This window comes from Hyperolius riggenbachi, chromosome 1 (genome assembly GCF_040937935.1).
Source record: "Hyperolius riggenbachi isolate aHypRig1 chromosome 1, aHypRig1.pri, whole genome shotgun sequence".
In the NCBI taxonomy this organism is placed as follows: Eukaryota; Metazoa; Chordata; class Amphibia; order Anura; family Hyperoliidae; genus Hyperolius; species Hyperolius riggenbachi.
In genome coordinates, this window is record NC_090646.1 from 347,236,364 (window position 1) to 347,252,646 (window position 16,283).

The following is a 16,283-nucleotide window of genomic DNA, read 5'->3' on the forward strand; positions in this document are numbered from 1 at the left end:
TTTAAAATTTTACAATGTTTTGCTATAGTAGCCCTTTAAAATAAATGAGTGTTGTACCAGTGTACTAACTCCAGTCCTCGACTTGTTATTAAAACCTGGGCATTTGATTGATTTGTACATATAAATGAAGGCAAACATTTGTGTTGCCCATATCAGTGCGATTCTCCTAGTTTTTTTTATAGTGCAAATCGATTAATCTTCTTTCCGTTTTGTACCATCCTGTGCAATGACCTTGGGAAAATCACGTTGATTTACTGTTTGGATTAATAAGTCCACAACACTCAAGCACAGATATATGCTATATTATGAATACATTGCCTTTTTGCATTTTGCCTAAAGGCTGGAATTAACAGCTGCTCCATTCTGTAACCTGAAATGCAAAATCTGTAATTTTAGCCTGTAAATTGTGTTGGCCCATTTCCTTTATATGTCATTTTTCTTCTGCAGGGTTGTTATTGGAAGTGAAGATCTTGCGTGGGGTGCTGAGGATGAACAGAATTCAGAACACAACTATTACAACAGCATTCCGGGCAAAGAGCCCCCTCTTGGAGGAGTACAGGACTGCAGAATGAGAGATCCTGCCTCACTAACTCCTTCTAACAGTCAAATGGCAACCAATGGGCAGTGGGTACAGGTGAGACAGACACTTCATTTTCACTTTCTTACATCCAGTACCCACATTGTACCTGATTGTTGTATTATCATCAAACTCTGTTAGCAGCTTTGCTTTTTAAAAATGTATGCATTCATATTGTTTTATTTCACTCTTTAGTATATAGTTTTTATTGTGAGCATAGATTCTGAATCATTGGTCCAGGATTGTTTTTTTATTTACAATGACGGTAATTTATTTCAGAAATTATACCATTTTTGTATTTGTAAATGTTTACATTTTTTGTATATTCTGGCATATATTTATTTAACTTCCCTGGCAGTTCATTTCTTTCTGGATTTGTGGGTCTAAACCCGGTACATTTTTTTCCAAGAATTTTAGGCCTCCAATTCTTAAAGAGACTCTGGAACAAAATTGTCAGCCTTGTTTCTTCTATCCTATAAGTTCCTATACCTGTTCTAATTTGGTCTGTCTTACTGCAGCCTTTCCTAGTTGCACAGTCGCTGTAATATCCTGTTATCTAATCTAATCTTCTTTCCTTTGTCCGCTTTGTCGGCTCAGGCAGGCAAGAATGTGCTGCTCTGCTTTTGATGGGGAGAATTATTATTATTATTATTGATTTATAAAACGCCAACATATTCCATGGCGCTGTACAAAGTAAGGAACAAACATGGGGTACATAATACAGACAATGGTGTACACTAATATACATGATACATAATTAGTGACAAAATACAAAAAATTATACAGCATACAGAATACAAAATACAGAATTGGTAATGACAGTGATAAAAGTAACATGATGAATAAAATGTATAATGATTTCCAAGACACAAAAGGGGGAGAGAGCCCTGCCCTTGCGAGCTTACAATCTAACTGGAGAAGCTATACACACCCTCTCCAAGCCCCCTGCAGGCTCTGTATGAGTCACAGACTGAGCTTCTCTGAGCCTATCACAAGCTGGTTAGCAGCCATGTCTTTTGTTTGTAAACACTGCCTAAAACTGGCAATTACAAGCCAGGATTGCAGCAAAGAGTGGCAGAAAAAGACCAGAGGGGCCCAGGAGAACATAATGAATAGAATGGTATGCTTTTTATTGTAAGAATTTTAGAGTACAGCTTCTCTTTAAGTCATAACTCACCAAAATATGTCCAAATAAAGGTCTTAGACACCCCGCGTATAATAAAAGACTAATACACAAAATTGTTGAAATAAATGTATGGATACACTTAAAAATGGTGAATCAGACTATACAGTATGTACATCTATAACTACTATACTTCCCGCATGTGGTTTATTTTGAAACAGGGAATGGCAGAGAGGGCGACATCACATTCAGGGCAGTAGAAGCGTGATGCCTTTCAGACTTTTTTTCCTTTTCTATCAGTCTTAGGCAGGTAGGCAGAGGTTGGTACAGGCGGCATGAAGAGAGTAGTCAAAATCCAGGCAGAGGTCGGTGCAGGTGGAGGGCACAGAGTAGTCAGAATCCAGGCAAAAATATGTAACAGTAAGGCAGATTGGCAGAAGCACTTAGCTCAGAAGCAGTTGGGAACCAAATTACTATATTCTTAACATCCTGTGCTTTCAAATGAGGTTATCTGCCATCTCTGCCACGGTAGTCAGGTGACACAGGGGAGAGATCAAATTACAACTTGTGATTAGAGACAAATGAGGAGTAATTAGACAGGCTAAACTCTCTACATACATACAGGCTGCATTTCTCTCTGTTTACCTTCTGTCCTGTATTCAGGTCCAGAGGGAAATAAGACAAGCTAAGCTCTCTACATACAGTGGGATGCGAAAGTTTGGGCAACCTTGTTAATCTTCATGTTTTTCCTGTTTAAATTGTTGGTTGTTATGATAAAAAATGTCAGTTAAATATATCATACAGGAGACACACACAGTGATAGTTGAGAAGTGAAATGGAGTTTATTGGATTTACAGAATGTGTGCAATAATTGTTTAAAGAGGAACTGTAACATCAAAATGTCCCCTGGGGGGTACTCACCTCGGGTGGGGGAAGCCTCAGGATCCTAATGAGGCTTCCCACGCTGTCCTCCGTCCCTCGGGGGTCTCGCTGCAGCCCTCCGTACAGCGGCGACGTAAATATTTACCTTCCCGGATCCTGCGCAGGCGCTCTGGTGGCTGTCGGCTCCAAAGTAGGCGGAAATACCCAATCGTCGTTGGGTCTGCTCTACTGCGCAGGCGCAAGTCTCCGGCGCCTGCGCAGCAGAGCGGACCCGACGGAGATCGGGTATTTCCGTCTAGTTCCGAGCCGAAAGCAGCCACAGCGCCCCCGCTGGAGCCTGCAAAGGTAAATATTGAACTGACAGTCGAGTCTGTCGCCGGCTGTTTGGAGGGCTGCAGCGAGACCCCCGTGGGACAGAGGACGGCGTGGGAAGCCTCATTAGGATCCCGAGGCTTCCCCCACCCGAGGTGAGTACCCCCCAGGGGATCTTTTTGATGTTACAGAGTCTCTTTAAAGAGACTCTGTAACAAAAATTGCATCCTGTTTTTAATCATCCTACAAGTTCCAAAACCCATTCTAATGTGCTCTGGCTTACTGCAGCACTTTCTACTATCACCATCTCTGTAATAAATCAGCTTATCTCTCCCCTGGCTGACTTGTCGTCCTATGTCTGGTAGACTGCCAAGTTCTTCAGTGTTGTGGTTCTGCTATGCACTCCTCCCTCCAGGCCCCTCTATGCACACTGCCTGTGTGTTATTTAGATGAGGGCAGCTTCTCTCTTCTTTCTTATCTTTTACAAGCTGGATAAATTGTCCTCTGAGCTGGCTGGGCATTCACATACTGAGGAATTATAGACAAGGGCAGAGCTGTTTGCAGCAAAAAACGAGCAGCCTGACACTTCAGTGCATGAGAGCTGCAGGGGACAGAAGGTAAACACACAAATGATCTCTTGAGATTCAAAAGGAAGGGTGTATACAGCCTGCTTGTGTATGGATGTATTTTCTATGTGTGGACATACTGTACATCAACCTACTTCCTGTTTTGGTGGCCATTTTGTTTGTTTATAAACAAACTTTTCAAAACTGTTTTTAACCACTTTTAATGCGGCGGGGAGCTGCGAAATTAAGACAGAGGGGAATAGGAGATGTCCCCTAACGCACTGGTATGTTTACTTTTGTGCAATTTTAACAATACAGATTCTCTTTAAACAAAATTAGGCAGGTGCATAAATTTGGGCACCACAAAAATGAAATGAAATCAATATTTAGTAGATTCTCCTTTTTACATAAATTACAGCCTCTAAATGCTTCCTGTAGGTTCCAATGAGAGCCTGGATTCTGGTTGAAGGTATTTTGAACCACTCCTCTTTACAAAACATCTGTAGTTCATACAGGTTTCATGGCTTCCGAGCATGTACAGCTCTCTTTAACTCACACCACAGATTTTCAATTATATTCGGGTCTGGGGACTGAGATGGCCATTCCAGAAATGTTGTACTTGTTCCTCTGCATGAATGCCTTAGTGGATTTTGAGCAGTGTTTAGGGTTGTTGTCTTGTTGAAAGATCCAGTCCTGGCGCAGCTTCAGCTTTGTCACTGATTCCTGGACATTGATCTCCAGAATCTGTTGATACTGACTGGAATCCATGCGTCCCTCAACTTTGACAAGATTCCCAGTCCCTGCACTGGCCACACAGCCCCACAGCATGATGGAACTACCACCATATTTTACTGTAGGTAGCAGGTGTTTTTCTTGGAATGCTGTGTTCTTTTTCCGCCATGCATAAAGTCCCTAGTTATGCCCAAATAACTCAATTTTAGTTTCATCTGTCCACAGCACCTTATTCCAAAATGAAGCTGGCTTGTCCAAATGTGCTTTAGCATACCTCAAGCAGCTCTGTTGGTGCTGTGGACAGAGGAAAGGCTTCCTCTGCATCGCTCTAGCACACAGCATCTCCTTGTGTAAAGTGTGCCGAATGGTTGAATGATGCACAGTGACTCCATCTGCAGCAATATGATGTTGTAGGTCTTTGGTGCTGGTCTGTATGCTGACTCTGACTGTTTTCACCATTCGTCGCTTCTGTCTATCTGAGATTTTTCTTGGCCTGCCACTTCGAGCCTTAACTTGAACTGAACCTGTGGTCTTCCATTTCCTCAGTATGTTCCTAATTGTGGAAAATCTCTGAGACAGCTTTCTGTATCCTTCCCCTAAACCATGATGGTGAACAATCTTTGTCTTCAGGTAATTTGCGAGTTGTTTTGAGACCCCCATGTTGCTACTCTTCAGAGAAATGTAAAAGAGGAGGGAAACTTACAATTGACCCCCTTAAATACACTTTCTAATACTTGGATTCACCTGTGCATGTAGGTCAGGTGTCACTGAGCTTACAAAGCCAATTTGAGTTCCAATAATTAGTTCTAAAGGTTTCGGAATCAATAAAATTACAAATTTATGCACCTGCCTAATTTTATTTAAACCATTATTGCGCACTTTCTGTAAATCAAATAAACTTAATTTCACTTCTCAAATATCACTGTGTGTGTCTCCTATATGATATATTTAGCTGACATTTTTTATCGTAACAACCAACGATTTATACAGGAATATCATGACGAATAACAAGGATGCCCAAACTTTCGCATCCCACTGTACATACTGGCTGCATTGCTCTGTTTACCTTCTGTCCTGTGCAAGAGATCGGGTCCAGAGGGGGGATTAGACAGGCTAAACTTTCTCCATACGTACTGGGTGCATTTCTCCATTTTCCTTCTGTCCTGTGCAACAGTTCAGGTCCACTTTAAATTTTGTCACGCCACTTGCGTACCGCCGCACAGCCGCTGATTGGCCACTGGGATCCAGGAAGATGAGTTGAGATGGGAATCCCGGTGGTCAGTAATGGAAGCCTGGAGTCCCGCTGAGGAGCGCCAATCGCGGGTGGGACCTGGGTAAGCAGTAGCAGCAGTTATTTTAGCTAGCCGGAGTGTAGCTCCTTACCGCTCCCAGCATCTAATTCCTCCACCAGGGAGGTTAAAGTGTTATTGAATTTATACTTACATTTGCTTAAAATAACTTAAATGAAGCACTGAACATAATATAAAATACATGCATTGCTGATTCTACATCTGTGTTAAAATATATACTTTTCACTTGTCGTCAGCAGCTGTGACCTAAATACTATTTATAATAACATTACACTATATACTAACTATGTACCTATATGCTATATAACCACGTTATACCATATACCTATATAATATATAATTATGCTACACTATATACCATATTTACAATATATGCACCAATACACAACAAAACATCACATTATACAAGTCTAAGCTACACTACACTGTGCTAAACTACACTATAATACTCTATTATAATACACTACGGAATACTATACAACAAAATACTACACCTAAACTATAACACTAACACATTTAAAACAATTTTTTTTATATACAAGCTAGCTAGCTAAGAGAGAACAGATCACTACTAGCAAACAGCAGCGGGCAGACATCAATGAACAGGCTGCTTTGTTTTTGATCACAGTGGTCACATGATCACTGTGATCATGTGACTTACAGAGTGCCAATTGGCTGCTCAGCTACTAGCCACGGGACCCAGCTGCAGTGTAAAACCGGGTCCCAAAATACCAGGAGGAGAGGCACACAGACACACTGCTCACGCAGAGCTCTCCTCCATTGTTATGATCACAGTGATCACATGATCACTGCGATCAAGTAACCCGCAGAGCTGCGTTTGGCCGCTCTGACACTACCAATAGGACCTGGCTATAGTGTACTGCCAGGTCCCGTGGGATACTTTCAGCAGCGGTGATGGGTGGACACGGAAACCAGCGGTCATATATACAGTGGGTTGCAAAAGTATTCGGCCCCCTTGAATTTTTCCACATTTTGTCATATTACTGCCACAAACATGAATCAATTTTATTGGAATTCCACATGAAAGACCAACACAAAGTGGTGTACACATGAGAAGTGGAACGAAAATCATACATGATTCCAATTTTTTTTTTACAAAAAAATAACTGCAAAGTGGTGTGTGCATAATTATTCAGCCCCCTTTGATCTAAAGTGCAGTCAGTTGCCTATAGACATTGCCTGATGAGTGCTAATGACTAAATAGAGGGCACCTGTGTGTAATCTAATGTCAGTACAAATACAGCTACTCTGTGAGGGCCTCAGAGGTTGTCTAAGAGAATATTGGGTGCAACAACACCGTGAAGTCCAAAGAACACACAAGACAGGTCTGGGATCAAGTTATTGAGAAATTTAAAGCAGGCTTAGGCTACAAAAAGATTTCCAAAGCCTTGAACATCCCACGGAGCACTGTTCAAGCTATCATTCAGAAATGAAAGGAGTATGGCACAACTGTAAACCTACCAAGACAAGGCCGTCCACCTAAACTCACAGGCCAAACAAGGAGAGCGCTGATCAGAAATGCAGTCAAGAGGCCCATGGTGACTCTGGACGAGCTGCAGAGATCTACAGCTCAGGTGGGAAACTCTGTCCATAGGACAACTATTAGTCATGCACTGTACAAAGTTGGCCTTTATGGAAGAGTGGCAAGAAGAAAGGCATTGTTAACAGAAAGCATAAGGAGGCCCGTTTGCAGTTTGCCACAAGCCATGTGGGGGACACGGCAACCATGTGGAAGAAGGTGCTCTGGTCAGATGAGACCAAAATGGAACTTTTTGGCCAAAATGCAAAACGCTATGTGTGGTAGAAAACTAACACTGCATCCCCACTGTCAAATATGGTGGTGGCAGCATCATGCTCGGGGGGTGCATCTCTTCAGCAGGGACAGGGAAGCTGGTCAGAGTTGATGGGAAGATGGATGGAGCCAAATACAGGGCAAACTTGGAAGAAAACCTCTTGGAGACTGCAAAAGACTTGAGACTGGGGCGGAGGTTCACCTTCCAGCAGGACAATGACCCTAAACATAAAGCCAGGGCAACAATGGAATGGTTTAAAACAAAACATATCTATGTGTTAGAATGGCCCAGTCAAAGTCCAGATCTAAATCCAATCGAGAATCTGTGGCAAGGAGCTGGAGCTGTTTTGCAAAGAAGAATGGGCAAGGATTTCAGTCTCTAGATGTGCAAAGCTGGTAGAGACATACCCTAAAAGACTGGCAGCTGTAATTGCAGCAAAAGGTGGTTCTACAACATATTGACTCAGGGGGCCGGATAATTACGCACACCCCACTTTGCAGTTATTTATTTGTAAAAAATGTTTGGAATGGTGTATGATTTTCGATCCACTTCTCACATGTACACCACTTTGTATTGGTCTTTCACGTGGACTTCCAATAAAATTGATGCATGTTTGTGGCAGTAATGTGACAAAATGTGGAAAACTTCAAGAGGGCCAAATACTTTTGCAACCCACTGTATACAGTAGCAATAAAAAGGATGTGAACCCTTTGGAATTATATGGATTTCTGCACACATTGGTCATAATAAAATGTGATCTGATCTTAATCTAAGTCACAATAAAAGACAGTCACAGTCTGCTTAAACTAATACCACACAAATAATTAAATTGTTCCATGTTTTTATTAAACACACAATGTAAACATTCACAGTGTAGGTGGAAAAGGTATGTGAACCCTTGGATTTAATAACTGGTTGAACCTCTTTTGGCAGCAATAACTTCAGCAAAACGTTTCCTGTAGTTGCAGATCAGCCGTGCACAATGGTCAGGAGTATTTTTTGACCATTTCTCTTTACAGAACTGTTTCAGTTCAGCAATATTCTTGGGATATCAATCAAAAACAGATGGCACATCCGAAGTGAATCTATAGTGGTTCTATATAAAACATATATCCAACGTTTTGGAGCCACATAGGGCCCCTTTGTCAAAGCACAATTTGCTTGAAGGCAACAATCTGTCTGCCGCTGTAATAAAGCTCCAGTAGGATTAATCACCCTGGCGTTCTATTAAGATCGCCAGGGCGGCTGCGGGAGGGTTTTTTTTTTAATTAAAAAAAAACTATTTCATGCAGCCAAATGAAAGTTGGCTGCATGAAAGCCCACTAGAGGGCGCTCCGGATGCGTTCTTCTGATCGCCTCCGGCGGCCAGAAGTAACACGGAAGGCCGCAATGAGCGGCCTTCCGTGTTTTGCTTACCTCGTCGCCATGGCGACGAGCGGAGTGACGTCATGGACGTCAGCCGACGTCCTGACGTCAGCCGCCTCCGATCCAGCCCTTAGCGCTGGCCGGAACTATTTGTTCCGGCTGCGCAGGGCTCGGGCGGCTGGGGGGACCCTCTTTCGCCGCTGCTCACGGGCCCTACGTGGCTCCGAAACGTTGACTATATGTTTTGTATGGAACCAATAAAGATTCACTTTGGATGTGCCAGCTCTTTTTGATTGAACATTGTACAAAGAGCGTCATCCGTCTTTTTTCAGCTGACACCCCCCCCCCCCCCCCCTTTGAGACAATGGGTTTGATCCTGTGGTGTGTGCGAGACAACACAATAACCAATATTCTTGGGATGTCTTGTGTAAATCGCTTTCTTGAGGTCATGCCACAGCATCTCAATTGGGTTGAGGTCAGGACTCTGACTGGGTCACTCCAGATCCAGAACACATATCTTGTTCTATTTAAGCCATTCTGTTGTTGATTTACTTCTGTGCTTTGGGCCGTTGTCCTGTTGCAACATCTTCTGCTGAGCTTCAGCTGGTGGACAGATCTCCTTAATTTTTCCTGCAAAATGTCTTGATAAACTTGGGAATTCATTTTTTCCTTCGATGATAGCAATCCGTCCAGACCCTGATGCAGCAAAGCAGCCCCAAACCATGATGCTTCCACCACCATACTTCAGTTTGGATGAGGTTTTGATGTTGGTGTGCTGTGCCTCGCTTTATCCACACATAGTGTTGTGTGTTTCTTCCAAACAACTCAACTTTGGTTTCATCTGTCCACAGAATATTTTGCCAGTACTGCTGTGGAACATCCAGGTGCTCTTTTGCAAATGTTAAACGTGCAGATTTTTTTTTTTAGACAGCAGTGGCTTTCTCTGTGGTATCCTCCCATTGACTCTATTCTTGTTTAGTGTTTTATGTATCATAGATTCACTAACAGGGATGTTAGCATATGCCAGAGACTTTCGTAAGTCTTTAACTGACACTCTAGGACTCTTCTTCACCTCATTGAGCATTCTGCGCTGTGCTCTTGCAATCATCTTTACAGGACGGCCACTCTTAGGGAGAGTAGCAGCAGTCCTGAACTTTCTCCATTTATAGACAATTTGTCTTATCATGGACTGATAGACATCAAGGCTTTTGGAGATACCTTTATAACCCTTTCCAACTTTATGCAAGCCAACAATTCTTAATCGTGGGTCTTCTGAGAGCTCTTTTGTTTGAGGCATCATTCACACCAGACAATGTTTCTTGGGAAAAGCAAACCCAAAACTGGTGTGTGTGTTTTTTTATAGGGCAGGGCAGTTGTAACCAACACCTCCAATCTCATCTCATTGATTGGACTCAAATTAGCTCTTGGAGATGTCATTAGTCTAGGGGTTCACATATTTTTTCCACCTGCACTGTTAATGTTACATGGTGTGTTGAAAAAAAAACATGGAAACATTGAATTATTTGTGTGGTATTGGTTTAAGCAGACTGTGATTGTCTATTGTTGGTCTGCACAAAACCTTATTCTGTCCTCCTCCAGAATCACCTGTGCTCACATGTACAAGATTTTTCCCGAGCAACACCCCTCTTCTGGAATCCCCTTCAAAAACACATCCATCATTTTTTAACTTTGGAAATCTTTAAAGAGAACCCGAGGTGGGGATCTTAGAATGAAACCTATACACAGAGGCTGGGTCTGGCTATAGTGCCCAGCCTCTGTTGCTATTTGAATCCCCCCTAAGTCCCCCCTGCACGCCGTTCTAGCCCATAAATTACAGCCGCGCTGTCGGGCAATGTTTACCTAGCTAATGTCATTCACGCCGCTCCCCCCGCCTCCTGCAGAGCGCCGGTCCCCGCCCGTGTCCCTTCCCTCCAATCAGCGGCGAAGGAAGGGACACGGGCGGGGACCGGCGCTCTGCAGGAGGTGGGGGAGCGGCGTGAGTGACACTAGGGAGGTAAATACAGCCCGCTGCGACACGTTGCGTGTCGCCAGCGCGGCTGTAATTTATGGGGGAGAGCGAAGCGCAGGGGGGACTTTGGGGGGATTCAAATAGCAACAGAGGCTGGGCACTATAGCCAGACCCAGCCTCTGTTCATTCTAAGATCCTCACCTCGGGTTCTCTTTAAAGTAGGGTTAAGCTGTATACATGATAAATTTAAATAAAAAAAACATTGTTCACATTAATTTGCATGAATAGCATCAAATCATAATTGTTGAAAACACTTCTTGCTCTTCTCAGCTTCAGAAGTAAGGGAATGCAGCAGGTACAAACAGGTACATACTCGTGACTGCAATAATTATTTATGCTGGGGGGAGGGAGCAATTGTTTATATGCATTTTGATCAATGTAGAATTCATTATTTATGAAACTGTTTGATACCACTTACTCCCTCAAAACTCATTTTTTCAAGCAAGCAAATGCTCTCACTTATGCCATTCCCCCTCAGCCTCTGGCCATACTGTGCTTATTAATTAGTCAATATAACCTAAAAACACACTGCCTCTAGGTGTACATATTGTATATTACCCATTACCCTTAACTCTTGTTTCCTCCTTTTTCCTTTGGATAGTAAGCTTGCAATGGCAAGGCTCTCTCACTATTTTGTGTCTTGGATTTTGCTATACATTTTGAACCTTATGTTACATTTGTCATTGTAATTACTATGTCTACGAATTCAGTTGTATGTACCAATGTGGATATGTTGTACATACCATTGTCTTTAATATGATATACCCCATGTTTGTTTGTTTTTCCTTGTACAGAGCCACAGAATATGTTGGTGATTTATAAATTACTAATTGTAATACTCCTATTTATCACTTTTGCTGTTATTGGCACTGTGCTGATAGTGCTATGAAGGGGGAACTGGTGATTAGTGCGAGTGATGAACAGCTAAGTTTTTACTTATCAATTAAAGTACATTAGGCTTTTTAATTGCCACCATAAGGGTATTATGGTAGTGGCAGTTCTTGACTATTCAGCACTCCATTTTTGTGACTATCACTCTTCTAAAAATAAATACCGTAGTCCTCTAACTTGTTTCTTGTTAGGAGGATAGCAATGTTATTTGGGAAAGAGATGAGCTGTATTCTTTTAGGCCCCTTTAAGTATTAAGTGCTTCCAGATGGTTATACCTAAATATTCAATTCACATGATATTTCTATACTTGTTTACTGTGCCATTTTATAAACTGATTCTTATTCTAACCTTGTTCTTTGTAGATAGGAGCGCTTACCAAAAGGCCAGCAGCATCGCATTTAGGGTCCCAGTGGGAACTAGAAGATCAAGGTAAGTGTAAAGTAGACTCTACTAGTGTTAGCATTTCCAGCTTTCAGCTTTCAAACCTGAACTTATAATAAAGTCATGAGTTTAAACAATTGTATTTATCCTACTCCTAAATAGAATCTTTCCACAAAAAGAGAGAATGACTAGCACTTCGGCTGTATAAACTCACCACATCGATGCTGGCCACCGACCAATCATCCTCATATGGCCAATCATTAATTCTATCCAACAAATCCATAGTATCCCTCAGTAGCGATGGGAGGTCAGACAGCAGGGGCCTAAGGGTGTGGTCCAGGTATCGGGACAGGGGCTCAGTGAGAGACCTCCGTCCCGACACGGTCGGCCTGCCCGGTGGCTCCACCAGGGACTTAAAAATCTTCGGGAGGAAGTACCACACTGGGGATATAGGAAAAACCGGAAGCAAACCTTCACCGACAGATTTAGTTATCACTTGTTGCTCTACCCCTAATCTTAAGAAGGATCTAAGCTGTCTCTGGTAGGTCAGGGTTGGACTCGATTTCAATCTGACATAACAATCAGTACAGTTTAAACGCCGATACGCTTCCTTTTTATAATAATCAACACTCATGATTACAATATTTCCGCCTTTATCGGCTTTTTTTACAATTAAGTCCTCCCGTGATCTAAGCCAGGACAGTGCCTTAACTTCCATAGGTGTTAAAGAGAAACTCCAACCTAGAATTGAACTTTATCCAAATCAGTAGCTGATACCCCCTTTTACATGAAAAATATAATGATTTTCTCAAACAGACCATCAGGGGGCGCTGTATGACTGATTTTGTGCTGAAACCAAGCTCTGAGTACCGCGGTACTCTGGGCAAACTGCCACAATGTAACAATGTTCACAGACAGGAATTAGCTGTTTACAGCTGTCTCTAACAGCCAAAACAGCTAGGAGCAGCTACATAACCTGCCCACAGTAAAAATGTCACCATGTAATAAATGTCAGAATGTAAATCGGGGAGAGGAAAGATTTTACAATGAGCAAACACTGACTAAATCATTTATACATAATTATGGTAAAAAATGAAGCACTTTTTTTACTACATTATTTTCACTGGAGTTCCTCTTTAAATTTGGTTTATCTTTTGGATATATCAAAGCCTTCATTTCCCTCAGCACAGTTTGTTGAAAAATATCAAGAGAGGATCCCGCCATTACTGGAAAAGGTTTAATACATTTACATGGTTTAAATGCTTGCAGGACATCCTCAGTATTTTTGTTCTCTCTTAATAAATCTTCCAGGATCTGCAGACATTGCAGGTCCTGGGTATTTGATAACTCTGGAGGTATGAAACCTAGATTTCCTATCAGGGGGTCTCCCTCAGATTCAAACCCTTCACCTTTTGACTGCTTAATGGCAAAAAACTTGTCAATGTTCAATCGTCTGATGGCCATATACAAATCCACTTCAAATCTGAAATACTCAAATTGTTGGACAATTGCAAAATGTAAACCCTTCTTTAGAGTCTGTAGACATTCATCAGGTATATGCTCTCCACTTCTATTTACTATTTGTAATTCTTCCTTAATAGGACCCATTATTTCTTCATTTCCTCCTATGGCAGCCCCTTCCAGGTCACCTGCCTCTTCTCTCCTCCTCCCCCTTCGCCTACCCCCTCTCCTTCTCCTCCTAAAGGGACATCTTTTCTTTTGGGGTTACCCTTCTTATTGGATTTCTTTTTATTTGATCCTCCATCATTGTCTGAATCGGACCCAGAATCTGTTGTCCAACCTTCCCTCAGATGGCGTCTAGGGAATCGCCTTGGTGGACACTGGGGAGCTGGAAACCATTCAAAAACCTTGCCATTAAGGAAGTCCTCTTGATCTCTCAAGTACTTGGACAATTTTCTTTCCTTAGTTTCCTTTTCAACACTTTCAACTTTTTTATTAATTTTTGTAGATATGCTTTTAAATTTCTCCTCCTCCACCACCTCTTTAAGTTGTTGCTGCAGCTTCTCCCCTTCCTCCATCACTTTTACATGTTCCTGTGCTGTTCTTTCTTTTACTAAACTGGTAAGATTTTTCCAATGTAGTAGGTGAAAATCTTGTCAGATAGGGAGGAGCGCTCTCCATCGGGGGCCTCCTCTGGTTTTTATCATCTGCTGCCAATAAATTGTTTTTATGGTAACACGAGCACTGGTGCCCGCCTTTTCTATTTATCCTAAATAGAATCTCCCTGAAATCCCACAGCTTTATTTTGTTTATCAGGATGGTTGTTTCAAAATGTTATACAGCAACTTTTTAGAAAAATCTATACCAATTTACTTATCTGTCCCCTGCAATTAGAAGTGTTTCTTAGCCATATGTTTTGTGAGCTGTATTTAATTATCAATGAAGGTTAAAAGACCTCTGTCGCGAAAACCTTAAAATGTAAAATACACGTAAACATATACAAATAAGAAGTGAGCTTCTTCCAGAGTAAAATGAGCCATACATTACTTTTCTCCTATGTTGGTAAAATGAGCCATACATTACTTTTCTCCTATGTTGCTGTCATTTACAGTAAGTATTAGAAATCTGACGTTACCGACAGATTTTGGACAAGCCCATCTTCTCATGGGGGGTTCTCAGGGCTTTCTTTATTTTTGAAAGAACTTAGTGAATGGCAGTTGCTCCATCCAACTGCCAAAATAGTGTGCAGCGAGCAGGGAGGCTGGCCAGCATCTTTGTATAAAGATTTTTCAGGGAATGTCTTTATAAAGAATAAAGGCCATGTTGAGAATCCCCTATGAAGAGATGGACTAACCTAAGACCTGTCGGTAATGTCAGATTTCTACTACCTACTGTAAGTGACAGCAACATAGGAGAAAAGTAATTTATGGCTCATTTTACTCTGGAAGAAATGTACTTCTTATTTGTATGGGTTTTACATTTTAAGATTTTCGCGACAGTTCCACTTTAAGATACGTACTCATGCAAGAAGACCTTTTGCCTGCAGGGATCTGAGCATGATCCCTCTGATGGACAGTTCATGGCCAAATACAGATATGTTGTGAGGCTACAACCTTGCCTGTTGCTTTTGGGGGAGGAGGGGAGAAGGGACAATCATGTGGTAGATGATGGAATAGCTTCCAACAGGAGAGGTAAGGATCTTCTTGACATTATCTTTCCCGGAAGCAATAAATACAAGAGTATACATGGTTTAAGAAAGTACTTACAAACCCCAGGCGGAGGGTGTTCACTTTTTAATTCACGTGCTTTTTCTCTGTCAGGGTCATCTAGTGATGTAGTCCAAGCATCCAATGGGCGTGCAGCAGGTCTTCGAGATTATGAGGAACATATGTATGTCAATACGCAGAGTTTGGAAGCACTGAATATGGACAAAGAGCCGTATATGATTCCAGAAGACAGTCCAAAGAGGGACCTGTTTGACATGCGTAGGTGGTCTTGACAGCTGTACCTATATAGTTATGACTGCTTGTATTCATATTTTAAAATGAGATAAAAATCAAAAGCTGTCTTTGTAAAATACCAAGTGACAGAAATAGTGTGATCTGAAAATGACAGAAATAGTGTGATCTGAAAATGACAGAAATGGTGTGATCTGAAAATGACAGAAATGGTATGATCTGAAAATAACGCACAGTGAACAAGTGTAGCATGTGAGCCAGTAGCTTTTAATATGGAATGCTGTAGTTATTAGATCCAGGCCATGATTTTAAAACTTCTAAAGTCTTGCAGTCAGTTTATGGATAGCTGCACACATAGCTAACCACATCGCTATGGCATGAATTACTGCCACATCTGTACATGCAAGAATCCCTGCAAAATATGCAACGGAGATGCAGTTTCACAACTGGGTTGTGAGGTACTGTCCTTGTGATGTACACTTTAGCAGGTAATAAAAGTACATCACAAGGAAGCCAATCAGAATGGTTATCCCCAGTAACCACTTTGACTGAATAAACTTAGAACTGATGTTGAAATATAAATATGTGCTTCTGTTTTCAGATTGTCATGGAAATGCTGATAAGCCTCTTTGTGATAGCAAGCATGATAGCTCTCCCTGCATCTGTGCATAGATATGTTTCATAACAACAATTAAGAGCTGTGGTGCTATCTGTTTCTACCTAGGATGTTGTGATTATTGATTAACCTTTTTGCTCAAGGCGCTATTCCTCCAAATGGCTAGAATTTATCCTTAGGTGACATGCTGAAAATCATTATATTTTAGTTTCAAATACTTTTTTTAAAGATATCCACAAGAAAAACAAGGTACAGCCAATCATTCA

At 41.7% G+C, this 16,283-nt stretch overlaps 1 protein-coding gene across 6 annotated transcripts in view; it reads left to right on the forward strand.

Moving 5' to 3' along the window:
• The window catches only part of SHC2 (SHC adaptor protein 2), a 103,847-nt gene that overhangs the window by 71,708 nt on the left and 15,856 nt on the right, over positions 1-16,283 (forward strand). For all 6 annotated transcript variants that reach the window (XM_068234068.1, XM_068234069.1, XM_068234067.1 and 3 more), the window contains exons 8-10: positions 448-634; positions 11,964-12,030; positions 15,264-15,428. In XM_068234068.1, coding sequence (XP_068090169.1) covers positions 448-634; positions 11,964-12,030; positions 15,264-15,428 — 419 coding nt within the window. The remainder of the gene's footprint in view (positions 1-447; positions 635-11,963; positions 12,031-15,263; positions 15,429-16,283) is intronic.